This window comes from Rhinolophus ferrumequinum, chromosome 11, assembly GCF_004115265.2.
Source record: "Rhinolophus ferrumequinum isolate MPI-CBG mRhiFer1 chromosome 11, mRhiFer1_v1.p, whole genome shotgun sequence".
Classification (NCBI taxonomy): Eukaryota; Metazoa; Chordata; class Mammalia; order Chiroptera; family Rhinolophidae; genus Rhinolophus; species Rhinolophus ferrumequinum.
In genome coordinates, this window is record NC_046294.1 from 4,396,595 (window position 1) to 4,415,819 (window position 19,225).

At 50.4% G+C, this 19,225-nt stretch overlaps 1 protein-coding gene across 1 annotated transcript; it reads left to right on the forward strand.

Annotated features, from left to right (window-relative positions):
- The first annotated feature begins 9,231 nt into the window (after positions 1-9,231).
- C11H11orf24 (chromosome 11 C11orf24 homolog) lies at positions 9,232-18,591 on the forward strand. The gene is made up of 4 exons (XM_033121316.1): positions 9,232-9,388; positions 12,880-13,102; positions 16,262-16,434; positions 17,198-18,591. Exons 3-4 carry the CDS (start codon positions 16,311-16,313, stop codon positions 18,277-18,279), a joined length of 1,206 nt encoding a protein of 401 aa, XP_032977207.1. The 5' UTR covers positions 9,232-9,388; positions 12,880-13,102; positions 16,262-16,310; the 3' UTR covers positions 18,280-18,591.
- The last annotated feature ends 634 nt before the right edge of the window (positions 18,592-19,225 follow it).

The following is a 19,225-nucleotide window of genomic DNA, read 5'->3' on the forward strand; positions in this document are numbered from 1 at the left end:
ATCACTCTTCAGTACAATGCCTTTTCCTACATAAAAAGAGACAAAAGAGATGTCCTGACTGATCTTTTTTTAAAAAATGCTTCAAAAATAACTCTGATGATATTAAGAATTGTATTTTTTAGATATGAAGAAACTATTCTAATTATGTAGCGGAGTGCTCTTAGGAGAGCTAAACTATTTAATGGTGAACCGTCATATTGTCTGCAATGCACTTTCAACATATTTTTGGCAAATATGGCAAAACCTTAACAAATTTTGAATCTAGGTGATCAAATTATGGATGGTCACTAAAAAATAAAGTTATAAACTGGCCACAGACTGTGAGATAAGGAGTGTTTTAACCTCCTGGCGGGACAAATACGCCTTCCTAACACCAGGAAGGTGGTGCCACGTGGGACTTTTTGGACTCCTCCGAGTTCCTGTTGGAGGACGGTGACAGAGGAGACCCAGCACAGGACCTTGGGACCTCCACTTTAGGTGGCGGAGGGCGAATGCTCACAAAGCAGATGAGTTAGACCCTGGGCTCACTTGTGCCTCTCCAGCCATTGGCCCTCAGCCCCATCCGTGCAGCAAGGCTGAGGGCTGGATGCTTGGGGGTGCTTCCTGCTAGCGTCCCCTCCCAGGCCAGGAAGGATCACAGTCCTTCCTTGCTTGTCGATAACTCTCTGACCAAATATCACTGCAGGCAACGGGCAGGGCACGCGGCGCCTTTGATGTGCCTCAAAGTCAACAAACTCTGCTGCAGACTTTTGTACCCAGACTTTGTTTTCTCCCTGAGAAGACCGGGCGAACCCCAGGTCTTCAGCTGCGCAGTCTAGGCCAGAAGCCGCAGGGCAGTTTTCCCCAAGTCCTATGCTGCTCCTGCAATCCTCCTAACGCCCATTCTACAGAGGGAGAAACTGAGACCTGGGTCAGGCTGGGTGACTTGACTGAGGTCCCTCAGAAAGCAAGGCGTGGGGCTTCAGACCCCGTCTTTCCTCCTCTCGACAAGGCCCTGTGTCCTTTGGGCTGAGAGGAGAGAAGAGGCTGAGGCAGGGGTGGGCCAGAGCGGCTCGGGCATCTGGGTACTGAGGGGGCTGCCGGCTCGGGCCTGCAGGGAGCCGTGAGGCCACGAGGGGGCAGCAGCATCCAGCTCTGCCAGATTCTTCCTGGCGCTCTGGTCGGAAGGAGACAAAAGTCATATAACTATAATCTCATGGCTGAGATCTAACGAGTGTTAGAAGAAACAGCTCTTGTCAAAGTGGGGATGGGGTCTCGGAAGATAGATCTCGCCAGAGAAGCGACTGCACACACCTGAGGCTGTCAAGATAAGATAAAAGGAAAGAACGCAGGTTCTCAGATCAGTGGACATGGTTCGGTTCAAATGCGCACTGTTTGACCTTGGCAGGTTGTTGAACCCCTGGGGACCTGTTTTCTAGTCTGTGCCGCTGGGGATAATAGTAGTTGCCTGGCGTGGCTGCGTTGGGAATTTAAACAACAGGGTAGAAAATATAAAGTATTACTACCAGGGTGCAGAGGGCCCCAGGGCTGGGCTTCCTGATACTTTCTGGAGGAGGGTGGCTCCCCCTGGGGCAGGACCGCTGGGAGTCTCCCTGGTCACCTCATGACTTTCACACTTGGGGGCCTGCATATCTGCAGATCCGTGCCAGCCACTGAGCAGCCATGTCACCCCCACAGGGAGACTCATCATTGCCATTTTGAGGCTCAGTAAAGCTAAGCATGTGCCCTGGGACCACAGTCTGTGTCAGCCTCATTGCTGGGGAGCTGGGATTTGCAGTATGGAGCTCTGCCTTATGAATCCCGCACAAAACACTGCCTGAGTCGCCAGTGTGGGGTCAGGGATATTAACACCCTCCCACATCCCTTCAACCAAGGTGGGGGCCGCTGATGGACGCTTTGACAGTTGTCCTCCCCACCCTGCCCCCATCAGCTTTGCAGGATGGCTTGGGAAGAAAAGCTCTAGGCAGATTATCACTGCCAGCCTGTCCTGTCCACTCCCCAGTGGCCCCGGACCCCCAGCCATGGGCAAGCCAATTGGCAGGCAGGGAGGATGCTGTCAGGATTCTCCCCCACTCATCCCTTGCCAGCCCCAATAGACTGAGGAAGGGTCCAGGGAGGTGCAAGTGGCCTGGGGCAGCCCTGTGTTAGAATACGGTTGGTGTCTGCGAGGCTAAAAGTTGGAAAGGAAGGAGCCAGGATTAAGAGGGGAGGAAGTGTTTATAGGTTTAATTAGGTTAATGGGATTTATTTTATATTCTGATTATAAAATTAATTCATGGTCATTGCAGAAGTTTGAAAAGATAGGAAAGGATAAAGAGAACACCAGTCATATATTATCTCATGGCTGAGCTCTAACTACTGTTAGCATTTTTAGGTATGTCCTTCCAGTCTTTCTTTTCTAGGCATATTCACGGAGATATTTTTAAAGTAAAATCGTGGTTAGGAGTTTCTGTTTCTGGCAAAATGACAGGCTAACTATCCAGAGAGCCCCTTTTGGTACAAAATATGTAAAAATACTGGAAGCAACATGAATTTTAAAAACATTTTTTAATGCATGGTAGAGGTGGCATCTAAGGCCAGAAATAATAAGAAAGTCATACACATATTTTTGAAGCAATTGGCAATTTGAACACTGATTATAGCAGAAAAGTGAATACTGATGATATTAGGGGATTATTTAACATTTTAGGTGTGAATATGGATATTTTGGCTATATTTTTTGAAGAGTGCCTATCGTTTGGATACTGAAGTATTTTCAGATGAAATAGTATCACGTCTGGAATTTGGTTCAAAACCATATGGAGGGTGGGTGGGCTTCGAGATGGGCTGTGTGGTGAGTTTGTTGGAGTCACTATACTATGATTCATATATTTATATATATTTTAAATTCTCCATTTAAAAAATCAGGGAGGCTGCAGCTGGCCTTGCTCTGAGGGCATCTCTGATCCGAGGAACCTCAGAGCTGGGTAGCCCTGGTGAGGCAGCATGTGGGAGATGGGAACAAAGCTCAGGGTCTGAATAAGGAGGAAGGTCAGATCAGGAACCCCCAAAAAGCTGAGAACCCCCCGAGAAAGGACATATCCAGTGAGTGAACAACAAAAATAAAATCTGCCCCATGGAGGGTAGGAGGAAGGCTTCCCTATATTGGCTCTGAGTAGTGCAGAAAAAAATTAAATGAAGAAAAAAGCCTCCCTGAGAATGTCTGAACACAGCCCTGCACTCCCAGGGGTTCAGGACCAGAAGCCACGTAACACTCACAGTGGGGTCATCTAAAATAGTCCCAAGCAGTAGAGCCCCAAGCGGCCCAGCAAAGCAAAGGCAAGTCTGGAGCCAGGACACTTCAGACCGCGCTCTCAGATGTCCCACTAATAAGATCACACAGTGCACAGAGCACGTGGGAAATGAGCCACCATGAGTAAGCGTAGGAGGAAAAAGCCTCGGTGGCCCAGAGCCCTAAAAACTGCAGACCCTCAAACTGTCAGTCACAAACTATGTCAAAGTCTAATTCAAATATTTAAAGAAATAAGAGAGGATATTGAAATTATGCTAAAGAAGCAAGAAACCATCAGATTGGCAGGTAAATTGGAGAAAAGGACTAAAGAGCAGTTCCAGAAACAAACATTATAATTGAAATGAGACACTGAATGGATCGGTTAAACATGACAAAACCTGTGAATGTACTGGAGATACCTGGAAGGAACTACCCAGAGTGAAGCGCAGAGAAGAGAACAGGTGAAAAGGAAATGAACTCGCACATTCCTCGTGGGAATGGAAAAGGGTGCAGCGATTTTGGAAACAGTCTGGAAGTTCCTCAAAACGTTAAGCATAGAGCTTCCCTATGACTCAGCAAGTCCACTCTGGGGCATCTACTCAAAAGAAACGAAGGCATACATCCACACAAAAACCTGCCTGTGGATGTTCATGGCCCATCATTCTTAGCCAAAAAGTGGAAACAACCCGAATGTCCATTAACAATGAATGGATAAACAAAATGTGATATATCCACACAATGAAATATTATTCATCCATAAAAAGGAATGAAGTACCAACATATGCTACAGCAGGACTAATCTTGAAAACGTTATGCTATGTGAAAGAAGCCAGGCACCAAAGACCATATATTGTATGATTCCATTCACTGGAAATGTCCAGAATGGGCAGATCCATAGCGATGGAAAATGGATTGGTGATTGCCAAACTCTGAGGAAGGGAAAATGGGAGTGACTGCTGTCAACCAATGGTCCTTGGCACTAATTGAATGCCAACAGGAATCCCCAATTGGGGAGGCAACGAAGGAGGAGGTTTTATTCAGTGCAAACAGCTCAACTGTGATACAGCACAGCTGTGAGGTGTTTATATATTAATGTCAACAAGATAGTCTCTAAGCCAATTTTTTAAAATAAAGATTACCTCATAAAGAAAAAAATTAAATTCCCTAGGAAAATATAAGAATTCTAAATTGATATGCCCCTAATAACATGGCCTCAAAATAACTAAGGCAAACACTGATAGAACATCAAGGAGAAACAGAAACTCTACAATCAACAGAAAATTTTAACACTTCTCTCTCAATAACTGGTAGAACAAGTAGACAAAACAATCAGTGAAAATATAGGCGATTTGAACAACATAATTTACAAACAACCTGATTTGCGCACATAGATCTCTGAAGAACATACATTATTTTCAAGCACGCTTAGAACATGTACACAAAGTGAGCATATGCTGGTCCATTAAACAATTTCAAAAAAATTTCACTGGGCTCAAAAATACAGAACATGTTCTTTGACCACAGTGCAATTAATCTAGAAATTGAAAACGAACAAAAAGAAACCGATTTTTTTAAAACAGTTTCTGATGAGAGTCCCTGGTCAGCTTCAAAGTCCCTCCACCCTCGTTTCCATCTCTTGGACCCTGGGCCCTGCTCTCTGGGTTCCTGAAATATAAACATGTCCAGCAGCACCACTGCCCTTGTCCATGGAGGCACTGGGCTCTGCAGCTGTGACTGAAAGAGATGCCCCTCCTTAGATTGGCTCAGAAATTCGCAGTGGAGCCGGGACCCTTGCTGCCTGCGAGTCCTAGAGTTTGCCATCAGGCCTTTTTCTGCTCTGCCACCCTCCACGGAGCCCTGGACAAAGGGGCTCTGTGGGGTTAACCCAAGGGCTGAAACTAAGCCAACACACACTGGTTGGAGCTCTAGTGTAATGCAAATGTTATAAACATATTCTTAATCCTTTCCCCCAGGACATCCAATCAAGCTATCCATCTGTATTTTTTTTTTTTAAAGATTTTATTGGGGAAGGGGAACAGGACTTTTTTGGGGAACAGTGTGTACTTCCAGGACTTTTTTCCCAAGTCAAGTTGTTGTCCTTTCAATCTTAGTTGTGGAGGGCGCAGCTCAGCTCCAGGTCCAGTTGCCGTTGTTAGTTGCAGGGGGCACAGCCCACCATCCCTTGCGGGAGTCGAGGAATCGAACCGGCAACCTTGTGGTTGAGAGGACGCGCTCCAACCAACTGAGCCATCCGGGAGCTCAGCGGCAGCTCAGCTCAAGGTGCCGTGTTCAATCTTAGTTGCAGGAGGCGCTGCCCACCATCCCTTGCGGGACTCAAGGAATTGAATTGGCAACCTTGTGGTTGAGAGCCCACTGGCCCATACGGGAATTCAGCCAGCAGCCTTCGGAGTTAGGAGCACGGAGCTCTAACCGCCTGAGCCACCAGCCGGCCCTCCATCTGTATTTTGTCTGGCAACACAGAGCCAATCCCTCTTCCCTCACCCCCATCCCCTGATGACCACTGATTTTACAGACAAAAGTCTGTATACTCTTGTCTTTTCATGAATGTCATCTAAATGGAATCATACTGTACATAGTCTCTTATGTCTGGTTTCTTTATCTTAGCATAATGCTTTTGAAATTCTTCAGGGTTGGTGAATGTATCAGTAATTTGTGCTTTTTCGTGGCTGAGTAGTAGTCCATTGCATAGGTGTACCACTGTTTGTATATCCATTCACCCATTGATTGTCATTTGGGTGTTTCCAGCTTTTGGTGATTACGAAAAAGGTGCTATAGACATTTCCATGCAGACATTTGTGTGCACACGTTTTCATCTCCCTTGGGTAAATACTTAGAAGTGGGGCTGCTGGGTCGTACAGTAAGAGTATGTTTCACTTCATAGTAGTTAAAGTGTTTTCCAAAGAGGCTGGAGTATTTCGCATTCCCGCCAGCAATGCATGAGAGTTCAAGTTACTCTGAATTGTCACAGGCACTTGGTATTTTCATCTGGGACATGGAAGGGGGACGAGGGGGTCCCCAGGGTGCTGGTTCTGCTCTGTTTCTTATCTGAGTGTTGATTACACAGGGGATTCAGTTGGTGAACACTGACCAAGCTGTGAACTTATATGTACACTTTTCTGCCTGTATATTAAGCCTCAAAGTTTTTAAACCATATCAAATGTCTTTGAATATTCCACTAAATTAATGTGTGAAATTTAAAACATGCTTTTTAAAAAATTGAAATAAAAGAAAAACTCAGTGTAAATTCATACCATCCTGGTTTTGTAATCTTTAAGATTTTTTTGCCATCTAGCCACAGTATATATCTGCAAAGCAAATTAATATTTCTGAACATTATAAATGACAGGTGAGAAGGACCAATACAAGAATGCACATATATTTCTACCTGCATTAATGGTCCATTTTTTAATCCTCAAAATTCTCATAATTTTAATGCCCTTAGTTTTGTGTTAGAGCCAAAACTTTGATTAATAAATATGACGATAAAGGGTAGAGCGTGAAGGGAAGTGTTGGCTTTGTTTTTTCCCCGAGGAGTAATGGTTCAGTATTCCCTAAGTCCGTGGTCACAGAGACTTTATTAAACAAAACGACCATAATGACAGATAGACTGTATGATGAACTGAGGCACACAGAGGGTGTAGTCTAAGCCTCTTGCCCGCTGTCACTCAGCTAAAAAGTGAAGGAGCCAGGCTTTGAAGCCAGCCGGTGTTACTGCAGAGTCCTTTCAAATATGTGCAATCTTGCATGGCCTTAAATTCAAATAACATTGTGATTCAACAAATAAGAGGACAAAGCCTTGAGTTTGTTATTAGCTATTTCTGCATAGAAAGCATTTTAGATGATCGTGCCCTGAAACAAAAGCTTAAGGATTTAAGTGTATCCTTTTCTTTAATTCATCTACTGCCATCAGAAGAAGCTGGCACGCCCTGCTTTACTCTTCATGATACTCTACAGAAGCACCTCTGTAGTTCCCAAAGCTTAATGGACACTAGGTTCCCTGTGATCCTGATCCAAAGACATTGTAGTACTAGATTCCCGTGAAAGAATGTTTCCCTGTATTCTAGACCATCTAGGTGAGATATTTCCATTGTTGTCTGAAACTCATTTTCTAGCAACATCCTAGACTGGGGTTAGGGGGAGGGGCAGGGATTGGCAAACATGGACAACCCTGTAAATACTCTGTCAAGGAATAGGCAGTAAATATTTCAGGCTTTGTAAGCCATACAGTCTGTGCTGCAGCTACTCAACTCCACCCTTGTAGTACAAAAGCAGCCAGACAATACATAATAACTGTATTCCAACAAAACTTTATTGACCAAAGCAGACAAAGAGCCAGCAGACCGCTGCTCTAGACTGAGCAACTTGAGAAGGAGGGCTGTGCCTGATGTTTGTAATCTCAGCCGTAGGAGTAAAAATTGTCCCAATTTTGCCAAGAAGGAAGTGAAAACACAGAAAGTCACATACATCAGTTTTGGAAGAAGGCAAACATAAAATGACAACTGGATGTTTGGGTGTATTTTCACTTGTGAACACAGATCCTGCCCTTCTCATGTGAGACCTGAGCTAGTTGGGAAAATTAAAGCAAACACAAAACAAAAGGATCGTTGCCACAAACCCTACCAACTGGCCTAGGCCTCAGCAAACTCATCTTTGCAGGGTAAGTTTTACACAACTTGAAACCATGAGGTTGAACGGGGTAGTGATTGCTTTTCTAACTTGTTTTTCAGGTGTTCCCAGAGCTCAGAGCTGGTGAGTTCATCCTGTCTTTGCAACCCTTAGTTTTCTGTGTCTGGTTTAGTCTCTTAGTCCAGGACCCCTAGATAGCTTATAAAACTGTCTGAAAATGAAATCTTTCGGTTTACTCCCAGGTGTGCAGGAATAAGGGCTTATACGGAAAGTATCCTCACAAGGTGATCTGATCACCAATTTCTTCTTCTTTTACATGCTTTAAGCATGTAACTTAACCAAGTTATGTTTGGCTTAAGCAAGCCCTGTCCATTGTTTTGGTGCATCTACTGCGTTTCCCCGAAAATAAGACCTAGCCAGACCATCAGCTCTAATGCGTCTTTTGGAGGAAAAATTAACATACGACCCGGTCTTTATTTTAATATAAGACCGGGTCTTATACAATACAATACAATACAATACCAGGTCTTATATAAGACAACGTCTAATATAATTAATATAATACCGGGTCTTATATTAATTTTTGCTCCAAATGACGCATTAGAGCTGATGGTCTGGCTAGGTCTTATTTTCGGGGAAACACAGTAGGTTAACACACCTTTGAAATAAGCATAACCCTACACTGCACTTTGCCCTATTGATTGCTATCCCACGTCTTACAATTATAAAACATTTTGTCTCCGTTTCTGCATCTACAAAATGGAGGTGAGGCACCTCACAGTAATTAAACCAGCAAAGCCGCAGGTAAATCACCAGGCACAGGGCTTGGCAAACTGTAAGCTGCCACCACTGCTATCACTTACTATTAGGAACCCCGCGCCCCCCGCTAGCGCACGCCCCCAGGGGCTGGATCAAGTCTGAGGGGGGAGGAGGAGGGCAGGGAGGTGGCACCGTCACTCCCTCCAGCTCGAACCCCGACAAACGGTGGAGCCCTCGGGGTATGTCGGAGCTGAACCTGCCCCAGCCCGCGCACTCCGGTCGCGGCAATGAGGCGCCCACTGCCGGGGTGGGGGCGACAGGAGGGGTCCAGGCCCAGCCGCTACTACTTGCCCTCTTTTGCCAGAGACCCGACCGACAGAGCCACGCGTCGCCGCCTGAGAACTGCAGCGGGAGCCGCCAGCGGTGGGCGGGGCCTGGGGCTGCCACGCCCCTCACTTCCGGCCCCCGGCGGCTGCGCCAGGCACCGCCAGGCCGCTCCCGGCTCCAGCCCGGCTGCCGCGCCCCGCCTCGGGCACGCCCTCGTGTGACGTCACTTCCGGGGTAGCCCGGGTGGCCTGACCTGGGGCGGCTACCCTGAGCGGTCTGGCTCCGGGCCACGTTGCTTCATCGCCGGCCACGTCCCCACACCAGAGCGAGGGCGCTTCCCGCCGTTCCAGGGCCACCGGGCCGCCGCTGGCCTGCGGCGACCAGGTAAGGCCCGCGCTGCCGTCCCCTGCCTTCCAGGGAGCTGTAGTCGCCGCTGCCTGAACCGGCGCGGGGCTGACGGGGAGGTGTGGGGCGGGATGAATGGGAGCAGAAGGGGCAGAAGAGGGGACAAGAGAAAAAACTGAGTGGGGCCCCACAGTGCGAGAGGATGAGGACTGGAGGTGTTGGGGTAAGAAACACCCAAACCTGTAGAGAATTTTTGACTTTATTTGAGCCAAACTGGCAATTTCCCGGACGCAAAATCTTCACCGAATTGAGAAAATGCTCGGAGAACGGCAGTTTTGAAGCTTATTTTATTCATTGGACTAGAAGGAGGAGCTGTAAGGAGGGTTACATGAAATTCATTAGTGATAGAGTGGGGGGGGCAGGAGAACGCAAAGCGGGGACATCTCTGGGATGGGGTACAAAGTCAACAGGAGAGACACATACTTCTGTTACATTGGTGGGCACAGGACAGCTAACGTTTGTGGCACATAGAGATGGTTTTGGGGGTGTAAGATAACCAGGAGGAGTTCTGTGGTCTTGGGCTCTGGTGGGGTGGGTGTGCCTGAAGCGTTGGAAAAGGAGGTTACTCTGACATTTCAAAGGTGTGTTACCTTAGATGCAAAAAGCAATGCACAGGCTCACTTTGTCAAGGAAGCTATAAGCCTCGGACGGGACCACCAGCCCTGATCTGCTTTTAGTTAGGCATTTGTAACATCCCATAAAGTTACTTTCTGTCTCTGAGTTTGTAGGGCCGACCATGCTGGTCCCTCCTGAGTGCAGCAGGTTTTGTGCATGGCCCCTTTCTCGTCCACTCGGGCGAGAAACAGGAGAGGAAGGAACAGAAGGAGTCAGTCGGGGGCTCAGACACAGATTTTTCCACTTACATGCCTGGCTTGCCTAACAGGCAAAATAACGTCAAATTTACCTACATTGCCAACAAAAACTAGGCCCTTACGGGGTCAAATATATGGTGATGGAAGGAGAACTGACTCTGGGTGGTGAACATATAATGTGAGATACAGATGACGTCTTACAGAATCGTACACCTGAAATCTGTGTAACTTTACTAACAATTGTCACCCCAATAAATTTTAATTTAAAAAAAGAACTAGCCCCTTGATCAGCATTTAATTGTGATACCAAAACTTCCAGAAACCCGGAAGCAAGCAGTGTTATTAAGACAATATCCAGTGCTCCAAGTTGCCATCTGCCACAGAGACACGTCCTTTGGACCACAGGACAATGACTATATACACAAAACCACAAGCCTATGTTTTATGTACCTTGGGTTCTACTACCAAAGTTCAGCCAGGTGACGTGTCAGGATAGGTATTTGTGGTTTGCCCAGTATTTGCTTCCACCGTCCCTACTCCTTGGTGTGTATAGTTTCTCCAGCTTGGAGTAGGGACTGGGGCCACGTCCCTACGGATACATAAGTATTAACCAGAGTGATGGCATGTGGGGTAACGGTGTAGTCCCTTGCTAAGCCTGAGAATTACTTGTTTTGAATCTTAGGAACCTGTGTAAGCCAGAAAAAGAATTAAGCAATTTACAGTCTGGTTTCATGTAACTTGCATGCAACACCCTGCCTGTAACAAATAGGTTCATAAAAGAGTTTAAAATCAAGCCAAAGTTGGGAACACAAGAAATTGGGGACAGGAGGTGTTGAGGCATCACAAGGTGAAGGGCCAGAAAAGGATCAGGAAGTTGGCACCCAGGGTCCCAATCTGGGGGTGCCTTCTTGATGGAGTGTTGCTCGGCTCAGGTCTGCAAAACTTGTGGGGAGCTGACCTCTGAAAAGGGGAATGCCCAGCACCAGCCAAACCTGCTTTCCCTCTGCCCTCGTCTCCTACTTAATGCTAACTTCCTTCTTTCCTGCTTATTCCCCTCCTGCCCCAGGGGTCTCTTTCCTTTCCATCTATTGTGGTCTGAGACCTTTGTCTGTCTAGTCTCCTTGTACCAAATAATAAAGAGAATAATAAAGAGAATACTGGCCAGACCCTCTTTTAAGGTTCCCTACAGCCTTTGCAGGGGAAACTATTATTTTAAATCGTGTTAATGGTTTGTCCATTGTGAGTCAATTTATAAAGTTTAATGCAGGTCCCCACATATGCATCTTGACATTTAGACTATGCTGTTGGAAAGTGGAGGCAGGACCGTGCCAGATAGATGACGTCACGGCCCAGCGAGGGCCTGTACTTGACTCGGCATGAGGGCCAATTCCCGTCTCTGTGGGAGTGATCACCAGCGCCCTGGCTGGGAGTCTGAATAAGCAGTTACTGTATCCAGCGGAAGCTAACTGAGAAAAGTGTGGAGTTCTCCTGACCTCACCTTGTGGAGATGCTCCATGTGTCCACTCGCCTTTGTGCATGTAACTGTGTGTGCGTATGATTATTTGCACATATGCATGTGTACGACTACATGTGTATGCTTGCAACTGCATGCATGTAGAGCTGTGAGTGTGTCAATATGCGTGTGGCTGTGTGCACACACGGGTGGGACTGCATGCTCTTATGTGTGTGCCTGTCTATGCACGCATGTGTGTGCACATGTAGGCATTTGTGTTAGGACGTGGGCCCATGTAACTTGCATGCAAGGTGGTCCTCGGGCATCCGTACTACTACCTACCACTGTAGGAGGTGATGGGTTTCTTTGGTCTCCTCCTGAGTTTACATTAACTACTCATCAGTGAGAATCATTTGTGCTGGTTAATATCTTTGCGTTACCACTGTACTCTTAGATCCCTCTAGTTTTGGTTGGCTCCTCGAAAAATGCATCTCCTGATGTGTAAGTCATGAAGTTTCTCTAAATTATCAAAGTCTCTCTATCAAGTGGGCCTCCTAGGTGCCCTTGCCTGGTGGGTTAGAGTACTTGAAGAAAATCGCATGGTTAACCTTTCATCAGAGCCTTTCAGAAGTGTTTTCCATAAGTGATACATGTTTATAAAAAGAGAGAGAGAGAGAGAACATAGAAAATAAAAATCACTTGTAAATCTGTTCCCCAGGGATAACCCTTATTGACATTCTGGTATAAATCTTTCCAGATCCCTTGACACATCTGTTTAAACAAAAACGGGCTCATGGTGTGTGTACTGTTGTGTGACCTGCTTTTTTCATTTCATGTTACATGCTGGGCATCTTCCCACGTCAATAAGTAGAAATTTGTATGTCTTTTGACAGTTGCCATGGTGTTTTATATGTGAATGGGACCATATTTTACATAATCACTCCAATGTTTTTGCTGTTGTAAATAACTGTGTGATGAACATCTTTGTAGATCTCCTTCTTTGGACATCCGTCCAGTTGCTTCCTTAGAAGAAATTCCAGCAGTAGAAAGTGCTATATCAGGAGCTGTGGCATTGGAAGTTTTGATACATAGTAGTGTCATTTTCCAGGATAACGATCTGTGTAACGATATTTTGGTGCCTCCTCCTCACTGGCTGTTCTTCCTGTGCTTTTCCTAAGGAGTGCTTACTCTTTTTCAAACCCTAGATATGTCCATGAGCAGAGTGGAGCATCGGCCAGTGTCCCACGTGGGCCACAAAGCATGCCGGGGTCTGGGAGTGCCCCTCAAAGCTGCTCTCGCCTCCTGGAAAGCCAGACCTCACCTGGTGAGCACACAGACCTCGCCTGGCGAGCACACAGTGCCAAGCCCGCAGCTCTCCAAGGAGGAAGATGGCCCAGCCTGGGAGCACACCCTGAGCAGCTGCCTCTAGTGAGTGTCTGAGGCCCTGCAGGCCGGGGCACCAGCTTGGGGACGGGACAGTGAGCTTGGAGAGGGCACTGAGGGCGTTTGCCAGCCCAGGGAGGATCAAGGGAAAAGGACCGACAGCAAAGCCCAGAGGGCTGAGCTTCCAGTAACCAAGAGGGGCCCCATATGTGGCTCTTCCCTTCAGAGAGTCCGCCTTCTGAGGTGGTCCAGGAGGATGGTCCATAGGTGGGGACAGATGGGGACCGTGTGGTCCTCTGTGGCCCTCATCTGTTTCCGTCACACGAATGCCAATCACCACAAATGTTTTCTCTCAGCCTGTGTCGCAATACCCTAATAGAGTGCCATGAGACCCTCTTGGCACACTGCCAGGGTGCTGTACCTCACTGATGCCGGGGTGAAGGAGGTGCCTTGTAGCAGAAGGAACCCTGGGAGGAAGGCGACAGCGGCTGACCCAGGACCAGGAATGAAATGGTCTGCATCTGTTCCAGGGTGAGGCAGGAAGGAGGAGGTCCGCTCAGCATGTCGGGTCAGGGTCCCCCTGCTTTCAAGAACTCTGAAGTTCACTGCTAGAGCAGCGGTTGGTAAACTACAGCCTGTTGGCCAAGTCCCGCCTGCCACCTGTTTTTGTAAATAAAGTTGTATTGGGACACAGCCACGCCTGTCACGTACACGCCATCCATGGCTCACTCCTTTTGCATTACAGCAGCAGACCTGAGTCGCTGAGGCAGAGACCCTATGGCCCACAGTGTCTAAAATATTTGCTGCCCAGCTCTTTACAGACAATGTTTGCCAGCCCTGCTCTAGAGATTTGTAGTGAGGGGACATCGGAGTGCCTAAGGCCTGGGGTGCATCCAGGAAGCCCCTGGCACATTATCCCCGCCAGCGGACCCCAACTCCAGACGCAGACCTGGGGCCCTGCATTCAGCAGACGTGACTGGCCAGAGACAGCCTTTCAAATACACTTATTTACCCAGAGCCCAGCTGCATGGCTTCAGCTGATGTGGGAGTGAGAGTTCTTTGTGCCCAAGACCGTCTAGTTTGAATTCTTCCCTCTCCCGTAGTGTCTGTTTCTTTTCTCCCCACCCCCACTTGTTTCTGCCCAAACAAAGAATGCTTTGCACTCCAGAAAACAGATGCAAACCTGTGGTTGGTAGAGCTGAGCAACTTTCTAAACCTGTGAGATACCGGGAGTCCTTCCGGACGATTCTGGAGGCACAGGGCAGTGTGAAGCTACAGTGTGGTTAGTGACGCTTGGAAAGGGGTCAGAAGCATCCGGGAAAGTGCCCGCCTTCCGGAAGAGCTCGTGCTCAGATGGGTTTTCCCAGTCACGGGGCCACCCTACAACAGTCCCCACTGGTCCCAGGAGGCAGAAGGCCATTGTGTGGCCATCCCATGTGCTACATGGGGGCTGATGGCTAAGCCAGGCTCTGACTTGGGAACGACAGGTGTTTCACGTGCCCAGGGGTGGGAGCATAGGGGAGCGGCCCATGGGGCCAGGTTTTGAAGGTCGCCTCAGCCGGGTGCAGGAGCTTTGGGGTTATTCAGGGAGAGTAAGGGGTTTGAGCCGTGGAGGCAGGCTCAGCTCTGTGGGTGACCAAGATCTTTCTGGCAGCTGTGGGCGAGTGCTGCCGGTGAGTAGGGCCAGCATGGGGACGCTGGAGGTGATTCGTCTGAGACTCTTGGGGCTGCTGGTTAAAGAGCGAGCCTGTCGTGGTCACGGAAGCTGGCCTGGCTGCAGGGCCGTGGAGAGCAGCTGTAGCATCCACGCCGGGCTGAGGTGCTGCTCAGGACATTTCCACCCGGTGCCCTTAGGCTCCCTTTCGTGACAGCCTGTGGAACTCAGGGCTTCCACAGTGAGGGCCCAGTGGGGAGACTGAAGGCCTAGGGTATCTGCACGCAGGATTTTGGAGGCACCCTTGGGAGCCCCAGTCTTGTCACCTGCCCTGAGATTCCCAGCAGGCCTGCCCTGTGCCCAGATCGAGTGGTCAGTCACGAGACGAAACCTGACTGCGTGTGTCCAGGCCATTGTCTGCGAGGGCCTGGGTCTCCAAGTGGCCACGTGGGACTCAGGCAGTTAGGCAGGGCTGAGGGCGGCATCAGGGTGCACCCACAACGAGCAGGACGTGAAGGGGGGGGACACTTGAGGTCACTTGGCCCCTCGACTCCCTGTTGCACCCCTGCTTCCAGGAATCCCAGCCTGCCGGCAGGAGGGAAATTCCCAGAGTGATTGTGGGGAGACCCCCACGTACTCGGGAAGCCGGCTCTGGCTGGGCGCAGGCTTCATCCTGTGAGACTCAGCCATGGTGGCATCTCTGGAACCTTCTGCAGCACACTGTCTCTCACAGTGGCACCCCCAACCACCCCCCCACCTGCATCACCTGCCTCCTCTGGGCCCTTATAGTACCCTATCCTCCCCCAATCTCACCCAGCCATCTTCGGGTTCTTCGCCCAGAGAACCAGCCTCCAGCTAACCAACCCTTCAGGTCCTGCCCGCTGCCATCTCCATGCTTCCCAACACTGAGTCACGCCGCCGCTCTCCATTTGTGCCAGCCGGCAGTGACCGCTTTTCTGTCTCCACTGGGTGGCAGGCTCCCGGGAGGAGGGAGTTGTGTGGCTTTCATCTTTTGTCGCCAGGGCATTGCCTGGCACATGAGCAGGTGCTCAGAGTCTTGGATGATGGCTTGGAGAATAGACGGATGGGTGATGGCTGGCAGGCCAAGTGGCATCTCCCACATGAAAGGCGTGGTCGCTGTCACGGCCGCAATGGGCCTGATCTGTGCCCTGCAGACCCTGGGAGAAATTGAGGAGGAAGAGTTGGCCAATCTTGGCGATCAGAATGCTGTGCCCTTCGCTTGTGACTGAGTCTTGACCCTCTGTCCACTGCTCTTTCAAACTCTGAACTCTGGGGTGGGGCAGAGGGGTTGAGACTCATTGCGCAACTGGGTCAAGAAGTGCTGTAAACCCATCAGACGCAGGCGCTGGTGAGACCCCTAGACCATCGTGGCTGAGACGCATTGCGCTCTTCCTGGGGGCCAGGCTGGTTGAAGCACGTGGCTCAGTTGGCATGCTGGACCCTGCCACAGCCCCGCACGCAGGTGCACTGCCACACCCTATGCCCCAGGCCGGCCTGTGTTACTGACCAGATGCCACTGTTGACCACAGATCCCTCGGCCAAGCAGCAGGGCGTCGTCGGCAGCCTGAGAGCATCTGGATGGGAGCCTCGGGGACCGCCCAGCCTTGCTCCTGGCTCACCCGCAAGATGTGGACAGCTCTTGTGCTCATTTGCATTTCCTCCTTGTACTTCTCTGAAAGCCGAAGTGCATCCCTGGATCCACGTAAGTGAGAAAGCTGGGTGACTGCCGGACAAGGCCCACCGCGGCCCCAGAGCATCCTGAGCCCAAGGGGTGTCTGCAAGGCCAGGCCAGCGAGTGGGGAGCCCCGAGCTCCCCAGTGCTGGGCTGGGAAGGGCTGCCAGGCTGAGCTCCAGGCCCAGCGTGGGTAGGGCGCCCCCAATGGGACCAGGCCTCAGCCCTGAGAGGGCCACTCGCCTGGCCCTGCAAAATCGCCCTTCTGTGGACGCAGTCTTCGGTGAGGAGTTCATCCGTTCCTGCCTCAGATATTTACCTGCGCTTCTGTGTGCCAGGCACTGTTCGTCTCCAGGGAGACCTGCAGCAAAGGCTTCTAGAAAGCCAAGAATATCTTTACAGTTGGAATATCTGGGCAGCGGTTTATCTGCTTCGTAAAGCCGGGTGTGTGTCTGATGGGTATTAATGGTGAATCACACCTGTAATGGGAAACTTTCACTCTGTCTGGTGTTTTGGGAATTGGATCAAAGAGTGAAGCTCTTAAGCCTTCGATGGGCTTGGGGTTCCGAGAGGGCAAAGGCGCTTTAAAGTCAAAGTGCTGAGTGCTTCTGGGCTGGGCTGCAGGCCAGATGTGTGCAGCGAGGAGATCAGAGGGCCGCTGTGTACACAGCCCCTCCCTGAGCTCCCTGGGCCGAGAAGCCCGGCACAGCAAGGCCGTGCGCCAGCCCGCGTCTCGGAATAATCCATAGGATTGAAAGTGATTGTGTGTTTTTCTCCCCTTTCTGACTTTAAGGACAGATACGGGATAACTTAGTCAAGAAAAATGTATCTGAGGAAACAACTAAAAACGACTCTAGTAAAACATCTGAAAACACGACCACGACCACACCCTCTCCTGTTACGTTGGCCAAAAGGACTTCAGTAGGTGACAACAGCTCTCTGGCCATCCCAGCAGGGACCACACACAGGACAAATGTGGACACGTCAGCAGTTGTGACAAATCTCCCTGACCGCACGGCCTCTGGTATGCCCATGCCACCGGCCCCGACGCCAGGGCAGCCCCCGCGGTCCCCCACAGCTGCTCTCAGCACACCCGGCACACAGGCGCCCAGCGGCAGCACATTGACAAAAGCAGCACCTCGGGTGACTCAGGCCACCAGCACTAAGCTAGCTGCTGCCACCACGGGAAAGGCAAGCAGCCCCACGGGCACGCAGAGCCCTTCCACGCACACACCCAGCCACTCCACAGCCAGCCCTGCACCCCCAACGGCCCCCCGAGCATTTGAGTCCACACAAGGCCTCACCACCCAGACCCGGCCTGTGGCGGACACGGCTAGCAGTTCCAAGGCCCCTCTCGTGAACACAACCCTAGAGCCCAGCTCTCCCTCTGTGGCTTCCATGTCCACAACAGTGGTGACCACCACCAAGGCACAAGCCCAGGGGCCAGCTGCCACCACAGTGCCAGCTCCTGTGCTTCATACCAGCCCGACTCCTGCCACATCCCCCACTACACGGCCAAGCCCTACTCCACATTCCCAGGGGCCCACGGGGTCAGGCACACCCCAGACACCGGAGCAGGCCACAGATGGTACTGCTTCCACCAGGCCAACCGCCGAGAGCTCAGGGGACTCTAGAATGCCAATCACAGACTCGTGCCAGCTCAGCACCCAAGGCCAGTACCTGGTGGTCACCACCAAGCCGCTTGCCCTATCTCCGAACAGAAGTTCCCTCCTGGCGGTGCTCTTGCTGGGTGTGACCCTTTTCTTCACAGTCTTGGTTCTGTTTGCCCTGCAAGCCTACGAGAGCTACAAGAAGAAGGACTACACGCAGGTGGACTATTTAATCAACGGCATGTACGCGGACTCCGAAATGTGAGGTAGCGGGAAGCCGGCCTGCCGCCCCTTGGATCCTTGGAGGGCCAGGGTCCTTCCCCTTCCGTTTTCCCTTGGAGACCAAACCAAGTGCTTCCAAATTCTTTGGTGCAATTTAGGAGCTATGCCAGATGCTTAAACATATTGAATTACTGTCAGATCAATTCCATGATCACAGAGAGTTGTGCTTTTCTCATATTTATTTTTGTAAACAATCATGTTGACGGAGCAGGCAGTGATGGGGCCGGGGGCGGGGCTGGGGAGCCCCAGGTGTCAGGTCCCGGCCAGAATTAAAGTAATGACTGCTTTCCGTTCAGACCGTGTCTCCCCATTTGTGTGGGCCTTGTCCTGCCCACCACTGCCACAGGGGAGCCTTTTCAAAATACACGTGACGGAGTTCGGTTTTGTAAACGCTGAATATCATGTGGGCCCCTGGGGGCCTGCTGTGTCGGGCCGGTTCCTTGGGCTTCATGCTTACGCCCAGAGTTGCCCTCCCCCGGCATCTGGCACCATGTGGAGAGGCAGCTCTTTCCTCTAATCCCCCTTTCTCTGGACCATTCGGTGGTGAGCCACACGCTGCAGCCAGGTCAGCCAGGACCTGCTCAGACCACACTCGTGGTGACCCTGCACACCTCGCCTACACTCGCCTCGTAGAAAGCCTTGTGCGGTGGCACGGTCATTACTGGCACCTGACCCCAAGTCGCCCTGGAACGTGGGGAGCCCCAGACCCCAGTGAGTGCAGGGCCCGCTTCCCTCAGCAGGATGATTGCCCGGGTTCCAGTCCCCAAAAGTCCTCAGAGCCACACAGGCTGTGTCCTCGTCATGGGCTGGCCACCGTCCTCATGCTTGATGCAAATAACTCATTTAGTCACCGCCCCCAACCCAGGAGATCAGCTGTGATCCCCATTTTAAAGGCAGGGCCACCGAGGCATAGAGGAGACATTGCACCC